At 37.4% G+C, this 25,034-nt stretch overlaps 1 protein-coding gene across 1 annotated transcript in view; it reads right to left on the reverse strand.

Moving 5' to 3' along the window:
• Positions 1-19,436, reverse strand: part of LOC129367757 (A disintegrin and metalloproteinase with thrombospondin motifs 16) — a 48,649-nt gene extending 29,213 nt beyond the window's left edge. The window contains exons 1-9 of the mRNA XM_055042403.1: positions 19,112-19,436; positions 18,875-18,962; positions 14,545-14,903; positions 6,694-7,114; positions 5,916-6,118; positions 4,651-4,734; positions 4,063-4,222; positions 766-871; positions 179-316 (exon numbers count right to left, since the gene is read on the reverse strand). Of these exons, the coding sequence (XP_054898378.1) occupies positions 179-316; positions 766-871; positions 4,063-4,222; positions 4,651-4,734; positions 5,916-6,118; positions 6,694-7,114; positions 14,545-14,903; positions 18,875-18,962; positions 19,112-19,201 (1,649 nt within the window). The 5' untranslated portion in view covers positions 19,202-19,436. The remainder of the gene's footprint in view (positions 1-178; positions 317-765; positions 872-4,062; positions 4,223-4,650; positions 4,735-5,915; positions 6,119-6,693; positions 7,115-14,544; positions 14,904-18,874; positions 18,963-19,111) is intronic.
• Between the last annotated feature and the right edge of the window lie 5,598 nt (positions 19,437-25,034).

Consider the following 25,034-nt stretch of genomic DNA (forward strand, 5'->3'; position numbering starts at 1 on the left):
GACCTTTGACCACTGCAGTGCTGTGCATGTGCCACATCGACACAAAAAGTCTTGTTACACTTCCACTACTATGTTTTGTAAATTTACAAAACCTCTGACAAATGTACCTTTCAGTGTACATTTTAATGTTAAGAACTTCTAACATAGATCAGTAGCATTAAAGAGTAGAGCTACTTACTTTAGAAAGCGACTGAGATACTGGCGACTGCAAGGAGACCAAGAGAAGATACCATTGTGACCGGCTAATGTTGGAGACATAATGTTGCCCTCTGACTTTTTACAAACGTTGCCCTCACCGTCATGGACCATTCCAAAGCTGGAGAAATGACAAGTGCACACAATATTTCCTTACATAAGCATCTGTGCTCTAGAACATTGTGGAACAGAAAAGTGCTGCGGTGGTTGGTCAGTAGAAGTATTTGCATTGTTGCAACAGCAAAGACCAAACAAAAACAAAGCCTTTTGTTTTTTGATGCAAATCGGAGAGTTATGTAGAACAATAAGAATTTACTATGCATGAGAAAGAACAGTGATTTACACTAAATGAGAAATGTCATTAACATCAAATATTTGTTAATACGTTCCATGTTTTATTCTTCATCAATGTTTTTCAAATGACTTATTTATATTACCACTAGTTCTTTTCTTTTCCTTGTAATCAAAATAGAAATAAACACGATGAGGTAATTTTATTTCAGCTATTGATAAGTGCATTTTTCCAGTATCTGAAATATTTTCATCTGCGGAGGTGATGGCCGTTCTTACTTGTGTCCTGATTCATGTGCAATGGTGAAGGCCAGACCCAGGCCAGTGTCCTCATTGACTGTACAACTGCGGTACTTGCTGCACATCCCACTGATTGGAGCAAAGCCTGCAAAGGAATTAAAGCTTATTATTTTTTTAATCCGCTTTATGTTATTATCATCGAATGTAATCTTTAAAAACAATAGCATTTGACAATAGGAATGTCTTCATCTCATCCTAAGTATCAGAAAATGATTCCACTTGAGCGAAGAAATTCCTGACTAAGTTCAACTTACAAAATCTATTATGTTGTTTGTGACATCCCCGAGGCAACTTCTAAAAAGATCTCAGTCTATTTACAGATACATGGTTTACAAAACTATGAAAGGTTATATATACTATATTGTTGGTTTCACAAATCTGTTTAAGTGTTTATGTCTCAGTGACAGAGAGACTGCATTAGCTGCTGCAATGTGATGTGATATTTTACGAAGTGTAAAAACCAATATGTTTAAAGCATGGATACAATTTTTATTTTCTTGAAACTGGGATTCTGCAGTTTCTTCACGGACAAATTTCAAAAATCCAGATCCGAACATCCCTCATTGACAAACTGTGTTTCTTTGCTCAATTCACAAAGAAAGATGAACTCCAAAATAGTAAAAAGAAATCTGCCACAAATTTCTACCGTCTATGAACTGTGTGTGTAAGAAAATCGAACAAGGACATCGCTTAGCAACAATCGCTCCCACTTTGCAAAACCCTATGCTACTCATTATTCCAAAAATAAATCCCAACCTTTTTCTTCTATCTCTCATTCTCTATTAAACTGCCTCTGTGCTCGTCTCTGTCTATTCTCCCTCTGTCTCTGTTTTCCTGGCAGACACATATATGTGGCTGTGAATCAAACGGGATAATGCATATGGGGGCCCCCTAACTGTTTTTGTCTCAGTGTTTCTTGGAGATATAGCCTCATGGTTTACTTTATTTACGACTTACAACCATTTGCCACGAAGTGAAAACCCCCAAAGGTAATGTCCTCATGTATATATTTAATGTGAGCAATGATATTACACATAACTAGGCACATTGACTGTGAGAACTACGATTTAGTCTATGTCAATGTCAGGAAAGCAGCAGGTTATGCATTATAAATTGCTTTTGAAATATGGACAAAAACACTGGGAGAAAGTGACGCATTGGCAACACAAACAAACTTTGTTTTATAATGACTATGTTTATTAGGGGCCATGTTATCTTGCACCCTTGAGAATCAGTCAGCACTAACTTTTTTGATAGATAAAAAACAGACACCTACACAAACAATCACATATATAAGGCCTTCACAGCAAAAACTGAAGCTAAAGGTAAACAGTTTGAGGAGGTCAGAATGAGGCTGAGGTCAGAATGAGGCTTAAATATGCAACAGAAGTCTCCCTTTACTAATAATAATAACGGACAAACTCAGTCCAGCAAACTTTTAATTGCCCGAGGAAATGCTTAAGACTTAAATTGTATCTCTTCTGCTTACTCTTCCAATTGAAAAGGATTTCTGGGGTTTGTTTACGCTTTCAAATCCTCCAGCTGGTTGTTCATAAAATCCTACATAATCCCCATAGCACTCCTTCAATCTGCAAAGCTGAAATGCACTTCTACAGCCAGCCGATGTGGGGCTCTGACTACCCGAGTCAGCGGTGTACCAAAGGTTGACTTCTTCTATGCTCACTGCTTTGGTCCAAGACTGCAAAGATGATCTTTAGTCCTGTCTTGAGGTTTTGCAAAAAGGATTTCAACACTGAGATTACATTTTCATTTGTTTTGGCAGCAAGGAAGACCAACAGTTCCCCCGTTCATATCATCCATTCATTTCTATATCTATTATATCTCTCGATCAGCTGCAAGGTTGCAACTTGATCCAACAATGTTACCTCTGGGGCCTGTAATAAACATGTAATCACTACCAAATGCACGGGGTAAGATGTCATTGCAGAACAAGCTTGAATCATTGCAAAGATGCCAGCATCAGCTGTTCAGTCTCAGGGTACAGAACAGACATCCTCCAGTTTCCATCTGATCTGACAACAATGTTGATCTGCTCACTGATTTCAAGACTAATTCTGTCCTCAATTTTCTGTTTTCTTTTTTTTTTTGGCTATTGTGGAACTTTAATGCGAAAGGTGCATCTAAACAGACAGTCCCAAGCAAATTTGAAGGTTGTGATTAGCAAAATATCTTTCATTATGTCTAGTGGAAAACCTCACTTTTATTCCCTCCAAGCCTGAAAAATTGTTACCATCTGGTTTGGAAAGTGCCATGCCAAGTCACAGATTGAGAGGTAACAGGAGCATCCTGGCAGAACACAGCAGAGCAGATTTGTAATAGTAGGCTGGTGTGACATCGTATTATGCTGTGTATGTTTGTGATTATTTTAAAAGTACAGTCAGCTAGACTGTACTGATTTTTTTTTAAACTTTTGCTTCTCATTAAAATCTGAAACGCTAAGTATTTTATTACATTAAAATGATTTTTGATTTAGGTCAAATGTAACTTCTTCTGGCTTTGTACAAATATTGGGTTTCAACCTGTCACTTTTTTACGGAGACTAGATTTGTACATGATGAATAATTGTCCTACCTGGCGGAATTTCGGATCTTCGCATCTCCTCGAGTGTTATCATTGCCACCTAAGCTCCTTTTCTGCTTATTGCTTTCCTTATCTGGCCTCTCAAATTAGCATTCCAGTTGGCCCGTCCCCTTTGATTTTCAGCTTATAGATTGACCAGTGATTTAAGGCCTGAGCTCTTGATTCATAACCTAACCCTGTTTTAAACTGCTGTGCTACTTAAACTCAAATCTCTTTGCTTTGTTTTAGTCTTTGTGATGTTGTTTTCCATTCAGTTCTCACAGTTATATCACTTTCTGTTGATCTGTCACATAAAATCCAAGTAAAACTCAATGATGTTTGTGATTTTAGCATGTTCAAAGTGCCAAAAATCTAGAGGAGTATGACTACTTTTGCAAGGCATTGTACCTTTGCCTTGTTGTACAATGGCCTCTGTGCAGCACATTGCCTGGCTGCCAGATCTCTCAATGTGGACAGCACATGTTCCTAAAAAAAGCTGTCAGAGTGTTTCTTTGACTTGAGAAAAACTTGTGAGTTGAAGTACCGATGTTGGTGTTAGAGTGCATATTACGTCCTCAAGAGTTCATCGCCACACTACAATCATTACAATCACTACTCATCAAAATTTCAAAGTAAGTGCTTGCTGTTTTTCAAATTTTGAACACTCCAGCTGCAATCAGGCCAATGAAGTCATACCAAGGGTGTCGCAGGGTTCATTCTTCCAAGAGCAGATGTCGAGTCCTGTAAGCAGGATGGCATGATCATGGTGTCGGCCTTCTCTGCCCCCAAGAGTTGACTGCCAGTGGCAAAAGCTGTTTAAAGTGTGGTCAGCATGGTGATTGATTACCAAGCCATCCTGAAAGAGACAGTAGATAAAAAAGTAGAGCATAAGACTGCATAGTCTTCACAAAGATAAAGAATTGTGAACCATCTGTTATTGCAACACTTCCTAAATTCATCAAAATGATCTTTGGATGGATTTTAAAGTTTCATCCTTCTATTTTCAAGGAAAGATGAAAATCTATTTGATGTACTTTACTGTTCGTGGGACGTAAAAGTCTATTCTCCGACTGAAGCATGCGTTTCTATGCTTTATTTCTACTCCTGCCCTCATTTTTCCCTCATAAAACTTACAGCAATCCAACGAAAATAATGCTAATATTTACCCTTTAAGAATGAGAGACCTGACACATGCAGTCTTTTTCTTTCCATGGCTCCATGCTACTTTTACATGGCTCAGTTTTGATGATGTGCGGTCATTTTACCTGGCATGTATATCCTCACCTGCTCTTCATCCAAGAGAACGAGACCCACTATGACTATGTTTATATTGCCTCCTATAGTGCCATCTTTGAATAGACTGGAAACCTACAAGGAAGAGCACACAAAGAAGACAACATTTATTGACACACCTTGTTTGTTCTTTCTTTTATCTATAACTTGCTTTTCAGCGACACATTATGGCAGAGCAGCGGTGTTTGACAGATTTGCACATCCTACTGTGATCAAAAGAGTCCCAGTGACTCAGCATGTTTTGGCAGCCACCTGTTCAGCTAAGGAAACAGTTTCCATGGAGCATCTGTGTTTTCAGGTACACATCATAAAATACGTTATTTTAAATTAGTAATTATAAAACACATTTGCCTTTTCATTCTGCTTCAGGCAAAACAGAAACCTATGTGATTACTGTATTTAATTACCTTTTCAAGAAATACCAAATGTTCTTCTTAACACTCGAGAGAGCTGGCAGGTAGAGTTAAGGATTTGGGTGTTTTCTGTGGATCTTCACTCTGTATTTAGGTGACTCCTCCATGGCGGGTCTACTAGACAGAGCTATGTTTTGCAAATAGAGGGATTATCTTCGGATTTGTCAGTCAGTCATTAAGAAGCAAAATGAGCGTGACGGACCTTGCTTGCAGATGAGCTAAGATCAGCAGAGGGACACTGAAAGCCGTTCCAATGACCTCACTCCGTATCAGTTTCATGTTTGTAGATGTGTGCTTTCTGATAGCTGCCTGTGTCTTTCAGACTTTATAAAAGACATGGATATCCAGTTACTAAACCCTGAGCCTTCACACCTCAAATCAACTGCATGTTCAGCTAAAGTTACAATCTGTGGATTGACAACACATGAAAGGACTCTTGATTAAATATACCCAAAAAAGAAAACAAACCACTGCCAGCTCACAACCTTGTATTTTATAACTAGTCTACTGTCTTGATCATTTGGAATATGATAGGCTACCATGACTATGTTTTAAAAAATGTATGATGGACTGGACCACTATTTGAAGGTTAAATGTTTCCCATATTACAGTGCTATGATTATGTTGCTTCATATTGATTTAATGCATCAATTTCAGTTTTAAGCTACCAGAATAAAGCTTTTTAGCTTGTTGCAGAATAAAAACAGTGGCACTCATTGCCCAAAGAACTATCATAGCTTGCATTTTTTTTTTTTTTGGACTTTCCCATGACAGTCTGGTGTTAACTAATTCAAACATCCATGGCCCATAGCCTGTTAGTAGCAGCATAGAAATTTATCTCACCATGTTGAGCACAGTAAGAACATATGTAGTGATGTTCGAATGGCCGTGGTTGTCCATCATCTTTTTGTCAACTACAACCAGCATCTCCACATTGAGCTTCTGATTGGGTTGATCCTTCATCAGCACTGCCCGCTTGTTCCTGGGGACAATCTTATACTCCTCTGGAAGGATAAAAACGTCCTCCTCTGGAGGTTTAGGCATATCTGTGAAAAATAATTACAAGACGAAAAATGAGTAATTACATCAAGTAACTAATTCCAATTTTTCATTTTGTCACAACTGATCAGATAAGTTGGATAATGTTAAGTAATTTGTCTAGTAAGTCTTTCACACCTCAAATAAGCGTCATGTTCAGGTAAAAATTACAATTACCATGAAATGTATAAACACTTAAATCAAATCTATAAATAATAAAAGCAAAGCACTTCCAGTGCAGAACCTTATATTTTGAAACGTTCACTGTCATGATAATATTGAATGTTACAGTCTACCATTGCTATGTTTTTAAATTTGTGGATGGAAATGACCAGTATAGAAATACAAACAACTTAAATGTGGGGAAAAAAGTTGCATATTTTGACCTGGTAATAAATTTACTTACATCATAAGTGAAAAAAAAAAGAAATGTTAATGTGGTTTTTCTGCAAGTCTTCATTCTAAGTCTTTTGTTTGATGTGTGGGCTCAAAGCAATTGCAGAAATTCTAAATATTTGTAAGCACAATGAGGAAGATGAATGTTGCTGGTTTGGAAAATGAATGAGAAATTGCCCTTACATACATTTCTTCCTTCTGCCACAGAAGTGTTGCCTCTGCCTCTCCCCGTGTCTGTAATCTCTGTGGTGATGGCTGCTTTCTCGATGCTTCAGTCGGTCTCCAGGACTCGTGCTGTTAATTTTCCCACGCGGGTTTACGTGGATGTAACTTTTTTGCTTTACAGGTGGTCTGTATTGATCTCCTTTGTATGCCATGTAGGTGGGTTCTGTTGAGGAGAGGAAGCTTCTGTGTGCTTTGTGATGAGATGCATCAGTGGATCTCTTCTGCAGCTTGTGATAACTCTGCTTTGACCAGGAGTTTCCATCGCTCCTGTAGAGGATGTGTGGCTGGTGACTGACGGGAGCGGTGAAGTTCTCCTTCTCTGCCAGGCTACGTGATACTGGTCTCAGAAAGTAGTCTGCATCCTGCGTTCGGATCAAACCAGACTAGAGACAAAACAAAAAGTTGACTCGACTTACTCCATTACTCTTGGGCAGACTGTGACTTTTCAAAGAATCCATCAGCAGTGAATAAATATGTCAGGCTTTGGTGCTTTTTTATTATCACAAAATAGTTAAAAATGATAACAAGGGGGGAAATTATCCTGCACACTTGGGAGGTAGATTTTTTTCTTCTAACGAACATAGCCTAAGGGCTGAACTCACTTAATAGCTACAGCATGTTACCTCGCTTCTGCTGTCGGTTGAGCTCCTCAACTTGTCTTGGTCAGCAATTAGACAGAATGTGACCTTTGGTCACTCCAAACCTGAACCCATTAAACTTCTGCGCAGCTCAATTATTAGCCTAGGCTCTTCACCCCTAACATCTGTTTTCTTGTTTTAGGTCAGTTGCTAGTTATCAGCAAGACTTGCGTAGTGAGAGAAACATTCACTCATTCACAACTTACATTCTTGCTTACAACTCAGGTTAGACACGTTTACTGCCTTGACTGTGTTAAATGTTTTAAATTAAGTTTCAGAATACATTTTTCAAATAACTTTGCAAATCTTGCAGAGTTATTTATAAGATAACTTTGGTTGTTGGAGTCAGACATGCTTGTCTGAGTATTACAAAAGACAAGCTACTTCTATGATTTACAGGAAATGGTCTGAAGAAAAGATGTCCAGTTATGTGTGGATGAAAATGCAGTGTTTATGTCAAAGGGAAAAGAAAAATAAGTACCACTTGCTCTCACCAAGATATGCAGATCTGCTGAACCTTTAAGCAGATGGCTTACGACAGCAACAGCCCGTATCAGGTCCTCTGTCAGCTCAGAACATTAAAGCCATAATTCCCACTGGCTCACTAAAATTGGCCACTAACAGATCGAAAGAATTTTCCCTGGTGTGAAGAATTTTAATATCCGATGTGACATTTCAATGGTAGATTTTTGTTGTAAAACATAAAAGCATGCCTTACATTCATGGCTCACTCTTGTGGTGGTGCAATGCTGTGGTGGATATATTTGGCTGTAGGCCTCTTACTATTAACTAAGCATTGTCTAAACATCATAGCCTAACTGAGCATGTCTTCTGGAAATGTTTATTCCTTTATGACCACAATGTACCAGTCTTCTAATGGCTACTTCCGGCAGTATAAAGTGCTACATCGCAAAGCTCAAGTCTCCTAATTTTCATGTTTCTTGAACATAAACATGAGATCATGGTCCTTAACTGGCCTCCACACGCACCACATCTCAATCCAACTGAGAACAATGAGGATGTGGTGGCACAAGTGATTTGCAACATTGGTGTGTGGCAATAAAAAAGCAACTGTTTGACTATTAGCTCATGTTTTTTTTTTATCAAGATAGCAAAAATTTTAATGCCCCATTTCGTACATCAGTGATTACAAGTTTCCTTTTTTAGGATTAGGTAAAGAGGAAATGTTTTAATTTTAGATATTAATTTTAAAGGTTAAATTCAAACTCTTAATCTATTGGCAAATTTGTCTTTTTCTGAAAAAAAAAAAACAAAAAAAAAACGATCCTCTAATGACTACTGCAGACTCAGGGACTTGGATGCACTTTTCTCTCCTCTTTCATGATTGTCTCTTTCAATCTCTCCATAGATGCAGCATATCTGTGCTGACACTCAGCTGGCTTTGGAGCATTAGACTTAACGCATTTGGCAAATTCTGTCATTTCTTTGAAACGCATTTAATTGACTGCAGTCCCTTTTTTTCCTTTTCCTTTTGGTGAGTGGAGTGTGAGGTCTTTTGTCATTACAGACAGAAAAATGGCCTGAAACACATAGTAAAAGCTGTCTGACAAAAAGAGTGTTTGGAGAATGTGCAGTATGTGCAAGTATGAAGATCTGAATACAGTATAACATTTATGCGTATATGCAAAAAAAGGCAATAACATTGTTACAGTTAGATGAATGTTTGCAAGTGTAAATATAAGTGCATACTTTTTAATTTTTTTATGGCCTCAGAACAGACTCATGGAAAGCAGTTCCTGTTTTCAGGTGTTTCTTTGTCAGCTGCAAAAGTAACCATAAAGTTACTGTTGAACACATAGAGAGAGCGAATCAGAGCTGGAGACAATCTTGGACTTAAGCCCTGTATTAAAAAAATAAATAATCATCCCCTTATGCATATGTTTTAATTGTCTTTCCTCAAAAGCTGGGAGACAGCACAACTTTCTCAATGATTTAATAGTTTGCACAAAATGTCTGCAAAACGTGACTTTTTGCAGTCTTTTTGTCTATCTCAGGAGACTTGGTCACATTGGTCGCAGTTCTACATTGCCAGAGTCATCAGATTACACACTGTCTTCCACTAGGTGCAAATAGCCGTCATAAAATGCTGAAACACTTCTTGGGAGGGCGCAAACAGCTGGGCTCTCCAGAGTCAAGACTCACACGGACAAGCAGCAGCATGAATGGGGGTGGGCGGGTGAGAAAACTATAACGGAAAGTAAGGGGGGCATTCAGTGCATTACAAGGTGCACCTGAATGTGCAGTATGAGTCTCTCTTATTTAGTTCTCCAAATTAATTGGGGTTTTCCACCAGGACACGACTCTGATCCACCTCAAATCTAATTTTCTTGACTAGGGAAACAATGATTGATATTCACACATGATAAAACAGGTAAGACTGTTTTTTCTAGATTTGTTCATGAATGGTATGCAACAAATTGGATATAGAAACATGTCAAGACCACGCTATTCTCTTTTCAAAGCTCTATCAGATCAGTAGAGCATCCCTCATATAATCCTGGAAATCCCAGAGGTGGGACAAGTGTGCAGCATAAAATTATCATTGCTTCTGCTGGCCTCAGGGCGAAAATAATACACCAGCACTTTTGCAGAAGAAAGAAAAAAAAAAGGTTTGTGGTAGAAGTGGGAGAGAATAACTTTGTACAAAGACATACAGAAGAATTTGAAGGGAGAATATCAATGAGAATTTGAGAAAAAAAATCCTGAAATGCTAAATTTTTTACTCAACTAATGTCTTATTAGCACTTTAGAAAATAGTCTTAAAAAATCTCCAAATGTTATTTTTCCACATACCACTACTATTTTCCACATGACTATATAGACAAAATCTTATTTAAAAAAATAAAAAAAGTTATTGATTAACTGTATTGATTCGGGTTTTATTCCCAAAAATATTACAATACTAGACTGATCTTAGATATTACAATATTACAATATTTCTTTGACATAACCTGTGTCAGATTTAATTATTCCAGTCCGACACTGGTGTTCTTTTTAGAAACCAACAACTTTAGGGTTTTGTAAAAATAACTACTTTTAAAATTCATGTTTTATTTAAAACAATTATGTAGTCTACAGTCATGCTACCAGTTTTGGAATAATTTTAATATAGAAAATTGGTAAACTGTACATAATCATAACACCACTATCTTGACAACTCAAACCAGGATGTTGAATGCTTGGAGTCGATTTCAACAGGATGATAGTCTCATCTGTTTTGTCATCTTATTTCATTTAATCAAGGTTAGTCTGTGGAGCATTGAACGTTAAGTACGACAAGAGCAGAAACATAAGACAGTAGTATGACAAAAAGTTACTTGCTAAGCCCTTACACTGCATCTCTGCATTTTACACTATTTATTTAAAAACACACATTGCAAAAATAGAGGTGTAACATCAGCTATGTTATTTATGTTTATTTAGAAACTTCGCCACACATAGGAACATAACATGTACCGTCACAACTCCACGCAGAGGGACTGTAAGATGAAAACTAAACAAAAAAGATTTATGTTGCTAAAGTGAAAATGTCTGCAAAGCATTTTGCTGACACTGTCATACCCACCCTAATATAAGCCAGACAAGATGCAGCAACTTAAAGTCGACTCAAAGAAGGAACAGAAATACGATGTTTCCTTTCACCTTTGTCTGACCATCCAGAGTATGAAAATATTTGGCAGGTGAATTGTGAACTTAGTCAGACTGGCATGCTATATTTCTTCCACCAATGTCTTGGTTGTGAGAAAATGGACTTTCATGGTCTATATCTCTACTGTTATCAAAACTGGAATGACCACTTGCCCTTGTAGGGATTTATTGTTGTAAAGACCCTTAAAACCTTCATCTCTTGATCTTTCTTTTTTAAAATATTATCTTTTTTTTAAATATGACTTCTTATGCTTTCTTTTTTACATTTACCAACCAGAGATATCTGTGCTCTGCAAAGGCTTTGAAGCAACTTTTTTTTTTCTTTAAGATAAAAGACCCAACAACGGTTAACAAAAAGCAGATCAAAGTTGTAACATGGTAAATTTAGTTTCACTAGGGAGATTCTGTTGCCAGTATTTGCTTGTTGCCAAACTTAACCTATATAGGTGCATCCATAATAAAATAGAATATTGGCTAAAAAAAAATAATAATAATAATAATTTATTGTAGTAATTACATTTACAAAGAAGATGCAGATAGACTGTGACAATGCTAAGGTTTTAAGGAAGCCTCAGTTGGTTTACTTCTGGCGTGTGCCTCGTTGCCCTGTTCATCATGTACGTTATATACACACGCTTTTTCCTTCCACTATTCTTTTTGCTAATATGCTTCAATATAGCCCTAATAACTAGCTTCTTTATGAACAAAAATTTAAGACTAATTCCTCCAAATGAACAGAAATAAATGCCTGAAAAAGCATTACTTTGTGTGTAATGAATCGATGTCATGTTTTTATGTTATTGTCAAGCTAGACTAAAATAACTCTTGTGATCATGTCATTTGTTGAGATACACTTGTACATCAATCAGCCACAGCATTAGAAGTAAAAAAAAAAAAAAAAAAAAAAAAAAAAAAAAAAAAATTGATGACTCTCTTATGGACTATTGACAAGTGAGCAGTCCTCTCTTTGCTCTTTGTTTGTTTATGTAGGCTGTGGCATAGCATCTCTCTAAAAAATTATTATCAATGAATTAAAAATGTATTCACTGCTTAATTATTGATGGTGATGTATAAGACATGCACCTATGCATTAAGACACATGTGTCAAACTCAAGGCCCGGGGGCCAAATCCGGCCCGCCGTAGCTTTTTATGTGGCCCTCCACAGACTAGACTAAACACTAAGTGTGATTAAATATTATATTATCAAAGCAGTTTTTATCTGTTTACTGCCAATTTATATCAATCAATCCCTCCAGTTTCTTGAAAATTTAGTTGATGCATGATTGTCCATGATTTATACAGCGAGTAAATAAACAGTCGCATTTATTATTAGTTCCTGAAGGGACTGAAAAGATCTTCAAGAATATTATGTAATTTTAAGAATTCAATGACATATTAATAGTTTGTGAACAGGTTTTATCAACACGGCCCTTTAAGAGCTTTCATGATCTTGATTTGGCCCAAAACGAAAATGAGTTTGACACACCTGCATTAAGACATGCTATGATTATTTTCTTCTAACCTAAAACTAGCTAAATCTTCTCGACATAAAAAACCCACTAGAAATACAAGTAAATATAACTTGTGTTATAGGTACTTCTTCTGGGGAGTTTAATTTAATAGCTAGATTAATGTTAATATTTATCTTACAATCAGTTGCTTTCGGTGGGATAATTTTGTGAAAATATGTGCTTATAAAAACAAAACCGACATGGTTCGGAGCCTGGTATGGAACATGTGGACATTTTGGGAACCTTATCTTTATCTTTCCCCTGAAGCTTCGATATCTTTGATTGCAGACAAATAATTGTAGTTCCCCAACTTGCACCAGAAAAATCCCAAATCCCTTTGGATGCATTGCCCCACTTTGTCCTGCCCAACATCAACCGTGAGAACCACATTTATTGGCACTGCATGACTAAATCTTTTATTTGGAACTCCTCTGAGCGGATACACACGTACAGATGAGCAAGTGTCCCTTGAGATGTGCCATTTGAAACCTCGAGTTTCAAAGGGCAATTCTCAGACAGAGCAGTGGTTTCTACAAATCTAAACATTACCAGTGTGACTCAGGCTTTTAATACTGTTAAAGACAGAAAAGCACAAGACTGTGGTTAAAGTGAGTCATATTATTATTTAAAAAAGTGTTCCTTGTGAAAACTGAGAAAATAATATGTATAGGATTTTAAGACTAAGAGAATTATATCAACGGAGCCCTCCAGGGGACATGGGCTTTTTTTCTTTTCTTTTGCATTTTCTCATCGAATGTCATTCTTTCAGGATTATTATTGTTTTGTATTATATCATATTTGTGTCAGACAAAGACCACGGTGGTCACTGTTAAAATCAGGCCATGCTTCTACACAAACTAACAAAAAAAGTATGAAATTCTTTTTAGCGATGCAGTTTCTGAACAAAAAGACTTTTATTAAACTTGGGAGGGGTGCCTGTTTGAAACAAAACATGCAGGTAGTGCTTTACACACTTAGATGGGATTAAACACAGTTTATGGTTTCTGAATGTACATTGTTTTTATTCTGAAAGGTTTGCATAGACAAGTGTCACTTCTATAAGGTGTTTCACCAGATTTCCACTGATATTACCTCATGTAAAATGATATTTGGGGAATACCAAATAAAGTTTTCAAGGCTTTCACTGAGCATCAAGTAGTCCAGTGCCTAGTGTCTATTAAGTATTTCTGGGTTAAATGCCACTTTTCTCCTCTCAATTTACAAATATAACTGTAATATGACCATGTTGTCTGATTTACTTTTGATTAAATCTTAGTCTCCCAAAATGGGTTGCTAACTTCTTTGTTTCTTGAACTGTGAGCTTCAGTGTGTTTATATATATCACACTATCGAGACCAGTTCATTTTATTTGGTTCCCAAACTCCTGATATTTTGTAGTCCGGGGAGTGAGATTAAAGCACTTCATGACAAATGTAAATGCTGCCAAAACCTAAACTAAATCAAGATAGCCCAGATATGCACTCTCAGTTCAATTGACCTCTTGGCAGATTAAAACAAAAACAAAAAATAAGTTTGTTGCAGCTGTTTGGTGACCTACTCTGCCATATTGCAACTTCAAACATTGAGGTATTTATGGTATTTTATTTGATATGGAAACACAAAATATCACATAATTGTGAAGTGGATGGATAGATTTTTAAACTACTTAAAAAAAAGACTGAAAGAATTGGTGGCACATGTATTCAATTCAGTTACTGTTAAACAAACTCAGGTGTCGTCAATTGCTTTGAGAACACACCTAATTAGTAAATAGAGTCCACCTGTGTGTCATTTCATCAGCCTACAACACAACTGTTCCTTGACAGTTTCTCAGTTTAGCTAACGGACATCCCAACTAAATACGTCACAGTGTGCGGTTGTAAGATTAAAAAGTGAAATAAAAGTTCTTGTATAGCTCTACTAGGTAATGGATATTCTCCCTTCTTTCTATCCAGCATAGGCTGCAACCTGATTCTGAGCGTGTTCAGACTCACCATTCCCAGGCATGTGGACAGTGCCACTGAGGAGTTGACCCTTGACCTCAGCGACCCCTGGTAAAAGCAGTGGTCGTCTTGGTGGTAAACCCTTAGGCTCTTTGTGCCGTTTCTTCCCAGGACCTGAACAGTGAAGCCAGGTGCCATGAGGCTCTCCGAAGCCTCCCTCAGCTCCAAGTGGAAATCCTGGCCCAAGCCCCTGAGCTGGAAGTGGACTGCTTCGCGGCTGCTGTCAGTGTCTGGATGTTCTGCGTCTGAAGTCAGGGATCGATGTCGTCTTCTACGCTTGTGATGGGCGATTTCATGAGAAATGTACACACCTTGGTGGTCAACCTCATATGGGGTTACTATTTCATATTCTGGATGGAAAATAAAAGAGGACAGGAACAAACGGGGAAAGACAATTATTTATGAGAAACTGTATAAACACTGAAGCCTTTGAATTAGAATGCAATCTAAGTAACTACACAAGGATCCCAGTCATTTAACGGCAGTGTTTACTCTTTGGATATAGAGAAGGAGTGGAAAATGTTTTTGTGTCATTATCAAAACTTCAGACTTTTAAGAAAACCTTGAACCCAAACAAGCAAAACACAATTTAAGAAATATGTGGTGATATAAAACTTGGTCTTTTACTCAGTGAGGCAAAAATAAGCCCAAATATCTTTTATGTTACCATAATGGATTCAAGAGATTTATGATGTTGTAAAGGGACTCTCAGCATAAAAAACACAATAATTATCCAGTCCACTTAAAAACAAAAAAATGTAATCTCCTACTAATTTATACGATGCAATACCCTAAATTGCTATGTTGGTGTTATTGCAAAGCAATGCCATCTGATTAAAGTTTAAAATATTGTAACATTTTCACAACATTGTGTGTTTGAATGAATTTTGTTCTACATTTATTTTAGAAATGCATAGACACAAGAACTTAAAAATCCCTGCAGCATCAATGTTGACAAATCATTCAGCTGCAGCAGCAAAACGGATCCAATCCATGAACCTACCACCCCCATGTTTCACCCTGGATGGTCAGCATGCGAGTATCGACGCTTTGATTTGAAAACATACCACTGCTTCTCTAACTCATTAAAAAACAGAAATGAGAGAAGTAGTTTTTTTCTGGAATGATAGGGCATTTGTGTGCAGATGTTTTATGAGAGAGATTAATACAATTTGAAATGAGGCTGTAACACAACAGAATGTGGAAAAAGTGAAGCACTCTGAATAATTTCCAGATGCATTGTAAATAGGCTGACACCATGAAATTGGGTCCATGGCATTACCAAATCAACTGAAACAACCCGAGGTCTTAACAATACTTCCAGTCTTATATAGTAGGCTCTAACAGGATGATTGGTATATAATTTCACACAATATCCTTTTTCACATCTACATCTTTGTTATCACACTTGGTCTGTTTAAACTCAGAGGACCCAACTGCCTACCTCGCTCCTAGAATATTTCCTTTTAGATAATCTTGAATAAAAATCATTGAATATAAATTATGGCGAATTAAGTTCAATATTAGTAGCTTTGATATTCGGTTTTTCTTTGTGGGAAATGACTCAGAAATGACTGGAATGCAAGAAAAAACAAGCACTTTTTTAATTCCTTGGCAAGAATGGAACACTTTTCTCCTAAGTCTTTGCTAATTACAACAAAGTCAACATTGTTCTCCTCGCTGTATTTCGTCTAGAATAAAAACGTATAACATATTTTTTTTTTCCCCCATTTCTTTTTTTATGTTCTCCTTGACCTTACTTGTATATTTCTGCTGGCAGGGTCAAGACATAATTAAAAGTAAAGCAGGCTTTTCCAAAACAGACCCCTCTGCAAAATGTGAGTTATGTTAGACTTGGTGTTTTACTGCATTTCAGGCAGCATAACTGCAGGCCATACAGAAGCATGGTAGGGGGTCACAAGCCTGTCCCCTCAAACCTTTATACACACAATGGTCCTTTGGTAAGAGAAACTAATGGACAGTTCTCCAAAATGTGATGATTGCTTAGTAATTCCCTTAAAAGGACAAACCCTCAACCACCAAACATATCAATAGTTCTATTATTTATTGTAGCAGAAAGACACAATTTAAATTGCCTGGTAAAAAATTCCTACTCTGTAGTTGTAATATTGCATCTGAAAAGTTCAGAGTAGTTAAGAAGGGTTTTATGTGGTTGACCAATAGAAAATGAAGCATGATTTTGATTTGGGAGAGTAAAGATTTTTGGTTTTGAAATAAAAATCCATTTCTAAAGCGCACTGCTAATTTGAACAGTGAAGTTTTAAGTCTTCACTGTGACCTCGTCATGAAGGTCACGTTGTTGCAGTGAAACTTAAAACAGGGTTATGTCATAAAACAAAGTTCCAAGTTCTGGATGTATAGTACAGTGTTCACCAATCATTTAATATTTAACAAAGGAAAGAATACTTCAATATCCAACTCTTGAAGAGTTGTAGAGGTAAAACAGATCTTGTAAAATAACCAGAGGAAATAAAAATAACATTGAAAGAATGCCACAGAAATCAGTTTGTCACCAACCATTGGGGGCAATGCAAACATAGGGCAGACGGTACCGTTAAACTAGACCAAAATTAAAACGGGACAGAGAGCTAACTTGGCAAATCACCCTGACATACCTCCACCATGTCAAGAGTTTTCTTCAGCAAGGACAGGCTAGCAGGTCAGAGTAAATGGTTAAATAGATGGATCCAATACTGGAAGAAAAGCTGCTAGAGAACAGAGTGGAAGTTTACCTTCCAGTAGGACAATAATAACGAACAGCAGCTAAAATGTAAAGGTTTTTGATCAAAGCTTCACATTTGAGCTAAACCTGACAGATCAAATGTAGTCAAGCTCAAATGTAGACACTAGCTCATTATTTGCATTTCACGTGTCATATTTGTCATAAACTAAAAGGCAATTTAATAATAGCAATCTTGAATGTATTCTGAGTTATAATAATTTTTTGGTCATGTGCAGGGTGAGCTGCTTTAATAGTAAGTAAATATAGTCCAGACACATGGTTTGGCTCTGCAGCCTGGTAGACAGTGTGTCATCACAAGCAGTGCTACTGACTGGGGATTTGAACTTTGTTGTGCGGTCCATCTGGAGGCAGTCATAAAGGTCTTGCCCACAGAATGATGTACATGCACTCTCATTAACACATGCATATATTTTAAGCACCTTGCGTAGACTGCACCAGTTTCTAGCTACAGCAGAAGGCAACCATCGGGTCTTTAAGCATTAGCCATTGCGATTAATCTGTTTGATTGAGTAGAAATGCAGCGATTGGGCATGTAGAAATGTAGGCAAGTGAAAATGGATCCTCTCAGACACAGCTTTGTCCCGCATCACTAGCACAGGCACACACACAGTTATATGCAGACACCCCCTCTTCTAGTTAGCAGTCCCACTCCAAGTTAAAAAAAAAAAAAAAAAAAAACAGCTGCACTGACCCGTGTCTGACAATACTCAAACAAAGAGTCTGCGGGAAAAAGTGCACACAGACACACAAAGTTTGTCTGCTGACGTCTGCTGAACTGAGACAAGATCTTGCAGTTTGTTAGTGTGTTGGTTTAGTGAGTCCTGACGGTCATTAGCACTGATAAAACAGTGAGCAGTCTGACTTAAAGTCAACACCGGTGTGAGCAGTTATGTCCTCCATTATAATCCATTTTGACAGTGTCAAACATATTGTGAGTGTTTGATGCAGATGAACATCTGACGTACCAATGAAACCATAATGAGGAAGTGGAGTATCACACATAGAAGTGACAACATATTAAACAAAGTATTTCTTAAAAAAAAAAAAAAAAAAAAAAAAAAAAAAACAGACAGCCTTGAAATCCAAACTCAAAAAGCAGATGAACATGCTGGCTTACACTAATCATTAGCTAATAGGTAATTAGTGCATTTTCTCAGCTCTTTGGCACAGTTTAGAAATCTTTGCGTAGTCTATTCTATAGTTTTAGTTAACATGTCTCGTTTTATAAATGTCATTCACACAGAAGGTAAAACATTTTAATCACTAAAACAACAATGCGGACAACAGAGATCAGCTGCAGCAGCAGCAGACGCTGCCGGCTATTTTCTGCCAGGTTGCGTGTCGCCACCCTGCGGTGAAGAGAGGAAACGCGTCGCACAGGTGAGCGGTGGCTCAGAGATGCAAGCGGCGGCGGAAAGACTTTCTTGGACTCGGGACACTGCAGAAAAGCCCGCTATGATAAAAAGTGCGCTGGCACGCGCTAGTTTTCACAACGCGAAAACTAACATTTGGGCCGTAATCAGTGAGATATTTATTAGCTTTAAACACCTGACCTACCTGTGTGGAGAGGCAAATTAAGCGACCGAAGAACCGCCGAGGCACCTTGATATCCGGCTCGGTCTGCACCATTATCCAGAAGCACGCTCTGCGGAGAAAATGGGAGAATGTGCGTGTCTCCCGGAAACCTACTGGTATGCGTTCAACAATTACATTATAATGTGATGACTTAATAAGATCTGCAGACATGTGCGTACGTGCGCGAAGGAGATAATTAATCCACTGCAGCAGACTTACTTTGCTCGATGGGACAAAGCAGATGAAGCACAAAATCCACCACCGCGAGAGGTTTATATCTACTCCATGAAAAAGACGCAGCAAAGCCATCTCTGTGGATCACCTTTTTTTGGTATACAATATGTTAAGAAAAAACAAACAAACAAAAAAGAGATTCGGGAGATCTTCCTGCAGCTTGAGTTGAGAAGTCAAACAGCGGCTGCAACAGTTTGAAGAACAAAGCATCAACCAGATTAAGATGTAGTCTTTCTTAGATGAACCACTTTGGTATCCATTCCTCTCCAAGCGCAGAGTCCAGATGGAAGAAGAAAGTGCATGAACTCAGGTCCTCTCCTCTGTTAAGTCATGTTTCCTTTTCTCCCAAGAACAATCATTGCCCCCACCACCCCCCAGTCTCTCTCACTCCCTCTGCCGCGCTCTGTGTCTCTCGCTGCCCACTGACCCCCTGCGGACCACTTGGACTCCCAGTGGAATCATGTGATCGTCATAAATAGGCCGTGATTCTTATTGGCAATAGCAGACTTCAATGAGAGTCGCACTGAGCCCTTTTCTCAGTGGAGTCTGCCGAGGCAGCACTGAACGTAACAGTGTGTGTTCAGAGGAGTGAGCGCAGGGGGTGGCGATAACTAGACTCCGGCTTGCAGCCAATCACGTTTGGCACCTGCGTTTGTATCGATTGCTCCCGCAACCCATTCATAACAAACGGCAGTAATTGATAAAAAAAAACAATACAAAAAAAAAAGTTCCTGTATCCCATCAAATCAGTTGGGATGAAATGTAATTGACACTTTTTTGTGTAGATGTCCCTAAATTCTATGACAAAAAATGCATTTGCCGCCATTACTTGGTGATATGCATGATCAATCACCAACACAAAAATGTTCCCAAGTTGTTTTTTTTTTAACTTCCTGAGATCATGTGCACATGTCTTAATTTGCTTTCTATTATTAATTAAGTGATTAATTAATACTGCACTGAGCTAAAATCAATGACTTTCAGTTTCCATTCTTAATTGCAACTGAATATGTTTTAACTGTTAATTTATTTATTTCAGTACAGTGTATTTACAATAAATATTTCAGTACAATTCACAATAAACATCATCTTAAGACATTTTACTAGATAAACATAGACAATTTATTTGCAGAAATAAATAAATCTGATCAGGTCAGTCATCCAGAGAGATTCAAATTGTCTTGAAAACTTGGTTACAATACAGTGCAGTCAAATTCATTTAATGCCAATTTACATATAGATATGTAAAAAAAAGTCATCCATTTGTGGAAGCCCAGCCGAATAAATGATGTTAGGAACTTTGCCACAATTTGTTGTTACAAAAGAGGAAATTAACATTTAACAGGAACAAACCTCTACTTGAATTGGGGTCAGTTTGAATGGCTACCTGCTGCAACGGGACTTGAGAAGCCAGAAGGGACACATACACACAAAAAGAACGAAACACAAGAAGCAGTGTGAGTTCACTTTCTATGTTAGCAAAAATCTACCTTGCAGCAGTAGCTCCATGTAGTGGCAACTAAACAAACTACAAGTAGATTGTGACTAAGTTACTCATTCAGCTGCTTTGTCCACAATAGACAGTGCTATAAATGAAATAAAAAAAATATGTGCAACACTGAAATGCAAAAAGGAAAACACTGAAATGCAAAAAGGAAAACAACTTCAGAAACATTTCACAGATAGCAATTTTTTTTTTTTTTTTTTTTTTTGCAGAAGAAATAAAGTAGCGTCTCTTGTAACAACATACATTTAGACAAAATATATGACATGTCAGTCTCCTCAGATGAGGTAACATGCGATTCGAAATGGGCGGCACATAATTATAAAGAACTGCACAACTCAGAATATAAACTCAGATCCACTCACTCACTGGCTGAGTGAGCGAGTGAACATTTCAAACTCCGCAACTCTCACCATAAACTTTCCAGATTTGACTCCGACTGGCACAATCTCCTGCCTTTGGTGTAAAGGAGTATCTGCAGTAGAGTAAGAAAACTGCAAATTTTTTTTTTTACCACTTCGCTTTCTGGCCAGGTTTACAAGATCTCGCGACAAAAAACGACAGCACGGTGCCTGCAAAGCAGACTGACATTTGTCTAGTTGTGCACATACTGATTAAAAAATAAATAAATAAATAAATAAGTTTCTACATGCAAGGTGAAAACCAAGAAAATCTGCTTGAGAACAAAACAAAAAGTAAAATGTCATTTCATAGGATTTAATTTCCATCCCTTGGCATCTATTATAGTGTATCTGATTATGCAGAAATAAGACTTCATAAAATCCTTCTGGTGTTTGCTCATTTGCTGAGATTTCAAAAGCTCCAACTGGTTTTATTATACAAATACAGTACATTCTATTAAAAATAAGTCATAAATATAGAATACCAGAGACACAAAAAGTAGAGCTTTGGCCAGCATGGACAAAATGACAAAACAAAAAGAAATAATACAAGACTTACCAAAACTTTGTATGAACTAAAACTTCACATGGAAAGCTCAAGATGAGGATTGGTTTTTATGTTCCAGTATCGCAGTGAGTCCAAGCAGATATCCACTTCAATAAAAGAATAATTTCATAAGAGGAAAATGTGCCTCTTCAAAAGATTTGCATTGACTCAGCCAGACTCCAGAATTGAATTCTGCAGAAAATCTGTGGCTATCAAGACGGCTGTGGACATGACGTGTCCTCACAATGTGTTGAAGAACTTTTGCCAGATTTGAGTGGCCAGATATTTTCAAGTCAAGAGATGGCATGCTGCCAGACTGTTGCCAACAACAACACAATGCAAGACTCAAATTAAAAGCTGCCTCAAAACAGTTGATGGGTTCAAGTTGTTTTCATTTTGGACCACATATATATCATGAATGACCTCAAACAGCTGGTTCTGGCAAAGTGTAAAGGTAAAACTACCCAGGAACAAATAAAATATTATAGCTTTCTCTGCATTCAATTTGCACTACTTCTCATCCAACCCTTCTTTTAAGAATGGTTGTAAACAGCATAATGGAAATATGAGGTTATGATGACATGCTGAAGTCACGAAAAGAGTAGGAGCTTCTGAAAGACACAGAATCCAATCTGAAGTCAAATTGCAAAGTGAAATTTTTTAAGTCATGTTTTATACAGACAGCATTTTTTTTATAACTGAAGGTAACATAGTTTATTGATTGTGCTATAAAATATCACTATGTGCCTGGAAAACACGATAGCCTTGCACATGAATTAATTTGTTACCTTTGTTCCGCATGATCATTTGTTGAACAATTCTTTTCAATGTGCACAAGAAAATATCTGAACTTGAACTTGGTGATCTGGAACTTGTAACCCAAAGTTGATGTGAAAGTTACACCCTGAAGCAGGTAATTAGTAATTTGCAAGGGTTTAAAGCCCAAAATGTAACATTTGACCCCATTTAATCTTCTCGTCATTCTCCTCGTCTCAGCTGTATTCCACAGCTGCACTGATAGGCAGCATGCCAACGTCTCCTTACTCCCTACAATCATTCATAGAAGTGCTCAGAGTGTGGGAGCCAAAGGACCTGTAGAATGATTCTTGAGCATTTTACTCTCTATAAAAGAAAACCAGATGAGATTCTTTGCTGCGCGGCAGCAGAAATAAATGTGGATTAGGTTTTGTTGATGAGCTGCTTTTAGCTGTAAATCTGAATATGTGCATCAAGGTGAAAGGAATCTGGTTCTGCTATAAACACAAGTCAGCAGAGTTAACTACATTTTGACTCTGTAGCTAATAAGACTACTTATGAATTGGACTTTTATCATTGAATATGGACTAACATTTAATTATGTTTTATTAATGAGGGCTTCAAACATTTTCTCTCCATTTTATTTTGTGTCCATCTGATCTAATGCTTGTGGAGAGGATTTAGATTTTATCCCATTAGTCATTGGAAAGAAAGTTGGCTAAACTCTGAACAGGCTGCCAGTCCATCACAGAACCAACAGGTTGACTCAGTCCCACAGTCAATTTAAAACCAGTAGCTTGACAAAATACTGAAGGGAACTCAAAAAGCCCACACAGCTGTAAGAGTAATAAGAGAAATGCTGACAGCCACAAATATATAATACCTTCCAAAGGAAAGCTTTTAGGAGGTGGACCTGAAAAATGGCTCATTAATGTAAAGAGTTTGGAAAGTTTTTCTTGGTTTAAAAAATAAAATCAAAAACCAAAATTTAAGAAAATAACATAGCATACATTTTAAAATTAAACACATAAATAAAGTACATAGCAATCACCTATGTTCCAAAGCAACCCGTTTGTTAAAAAAGGCTGCTTACCTGTGATTATTTGTGAATATACTGAACAAATGCAGATGGCAGAGGAGTTGAGTAAATGCAGAAGAATTTTAATGAAAATACAACAAAAACTACAAAATATGCACTTAAGAAACCAAGGAGTCACAAGGGAGAACAAGGAAGTTGATAGAAGTAAACAAAAGGATCTGGTGAGTAGTGAGTGAAAATGAGAAGCTTAAATACTGAAGAGGTTGGACGCTGAACAAAAGAGCCAGACTGATAAGCTAAATGATTGCAGGTGCAAGTGGAGGGAGCAGGAGGCAGCGTGATGATAGAGAGAGGAGACAAAGGGGACACAGGGGACGAGACAAAGTACACAGGGGATCAGGAAATAATTCTAAAACTAAAGAATAATCAGACTAAAGCAACCTAGTAGCACTAAACTAACAAAGAATAATTCTAAGAAATGAACATAACCAGAAACACTAAGAACTGAACTAAAGAAAAACAGGAAAAAGACAGATCTGACCAAAAATAACAGGAATAAACAAAACTCAAAACAAAGTCAAACAATATGACAAAGACAAGCAACTGTTCATGTTTGTAAAGAGATAATTTTTTTCGAAAGACAACCAACTACCAATCAAATGTTTAATCCCACTGAATCTTAAATATTTATTTAAAAAAAAACCAAGTAATCAACCACAAGTTGACTTTGACACTCAACCTAGTGGTTGTAAAATAGTAGACCAATTGTAACATAGCACAATGAAGAACTTATAGAAGGGGGGGTGAATGGATATGATGGAGATATCAAAGCCAAACAGCTAACCTTTTTATGACGAAAGCTCTTCTAAAATAAGTGAAATGATAAGTTAGTATGAAAGCATTGACATCCTCAGAATGAGATGTTCTAAGCCTGTAAAACTGATATGTATGAAGAAAAAAAAACATTGCCTAAGCTTGCCAAATACTGGTTTCAATCATCGATAAAATACCACAATAAAAAAACAAATTTTAACCATATGTTTGGAGGCTCAGGAAATTTGGGCTTTTACAGTGTCAGCAGCGGCTCACACTGTAAAGCATCCCTTCTTCTCTGACATAGCACATGCCAGGCACACATGTGCACTAGCTGTAATGCAGCACTTACTATGTATCTATGGAGCAACTGGTGTGACATGATGTCGTGAAGCAATACCCTTAGTGCTCTGCATGAGCCAGTTTTTCCTATTTGTTTTGCAAATCCAAGACAGCTGATTGGGCCGTAGCCAACCATTTGAACTTTTTAACTGTCTCAGAACTTTGCTTAGGGGCGTACAGAAGTTTATGGGGGTGTTGGGTTAGATCAAATCGCGAAATAAAGAAATAAATGAAAAATGCTGAAGTAAGCGTACCACATCCAGTAGATTGAACAACTGGGTGTGCTGGGAATGTTTTTGACATCTGAACCGGACAGCTCCTGTAAAAGCCTCTCTGTCTGTCTGTCTGACTGCTTATTCTTCTGGCCGCTTGTCTCTATCAGCTTGGCTATTTGCCAGAATGTATGTCTTCAATATCATCTGGGATGTAGACAGGCAAGGTACTGATTCAGAAAGGAAGTTTCTTCAAGAGCAGGTATTTTCTGATGGGTCAGATACATAGTAGGA

Source organism: Poeciliopsis prolifica, unplaced genomic scaffold (assembly GCF_027474105.1).
Source record: "Poeciliopsis prolifica strain line A6 unplaced genomic scaffold, Auburn_PproV2 SCAFFOLD017, whole genome shotgun sequence".
Lineage (NCBI taxonomy): Eukaryota > Metazoa > Chordata > Actinopteri > Cyprinodontiformes > Poeciliidae > Poeciliopsis > Poeciliopsis prolifica.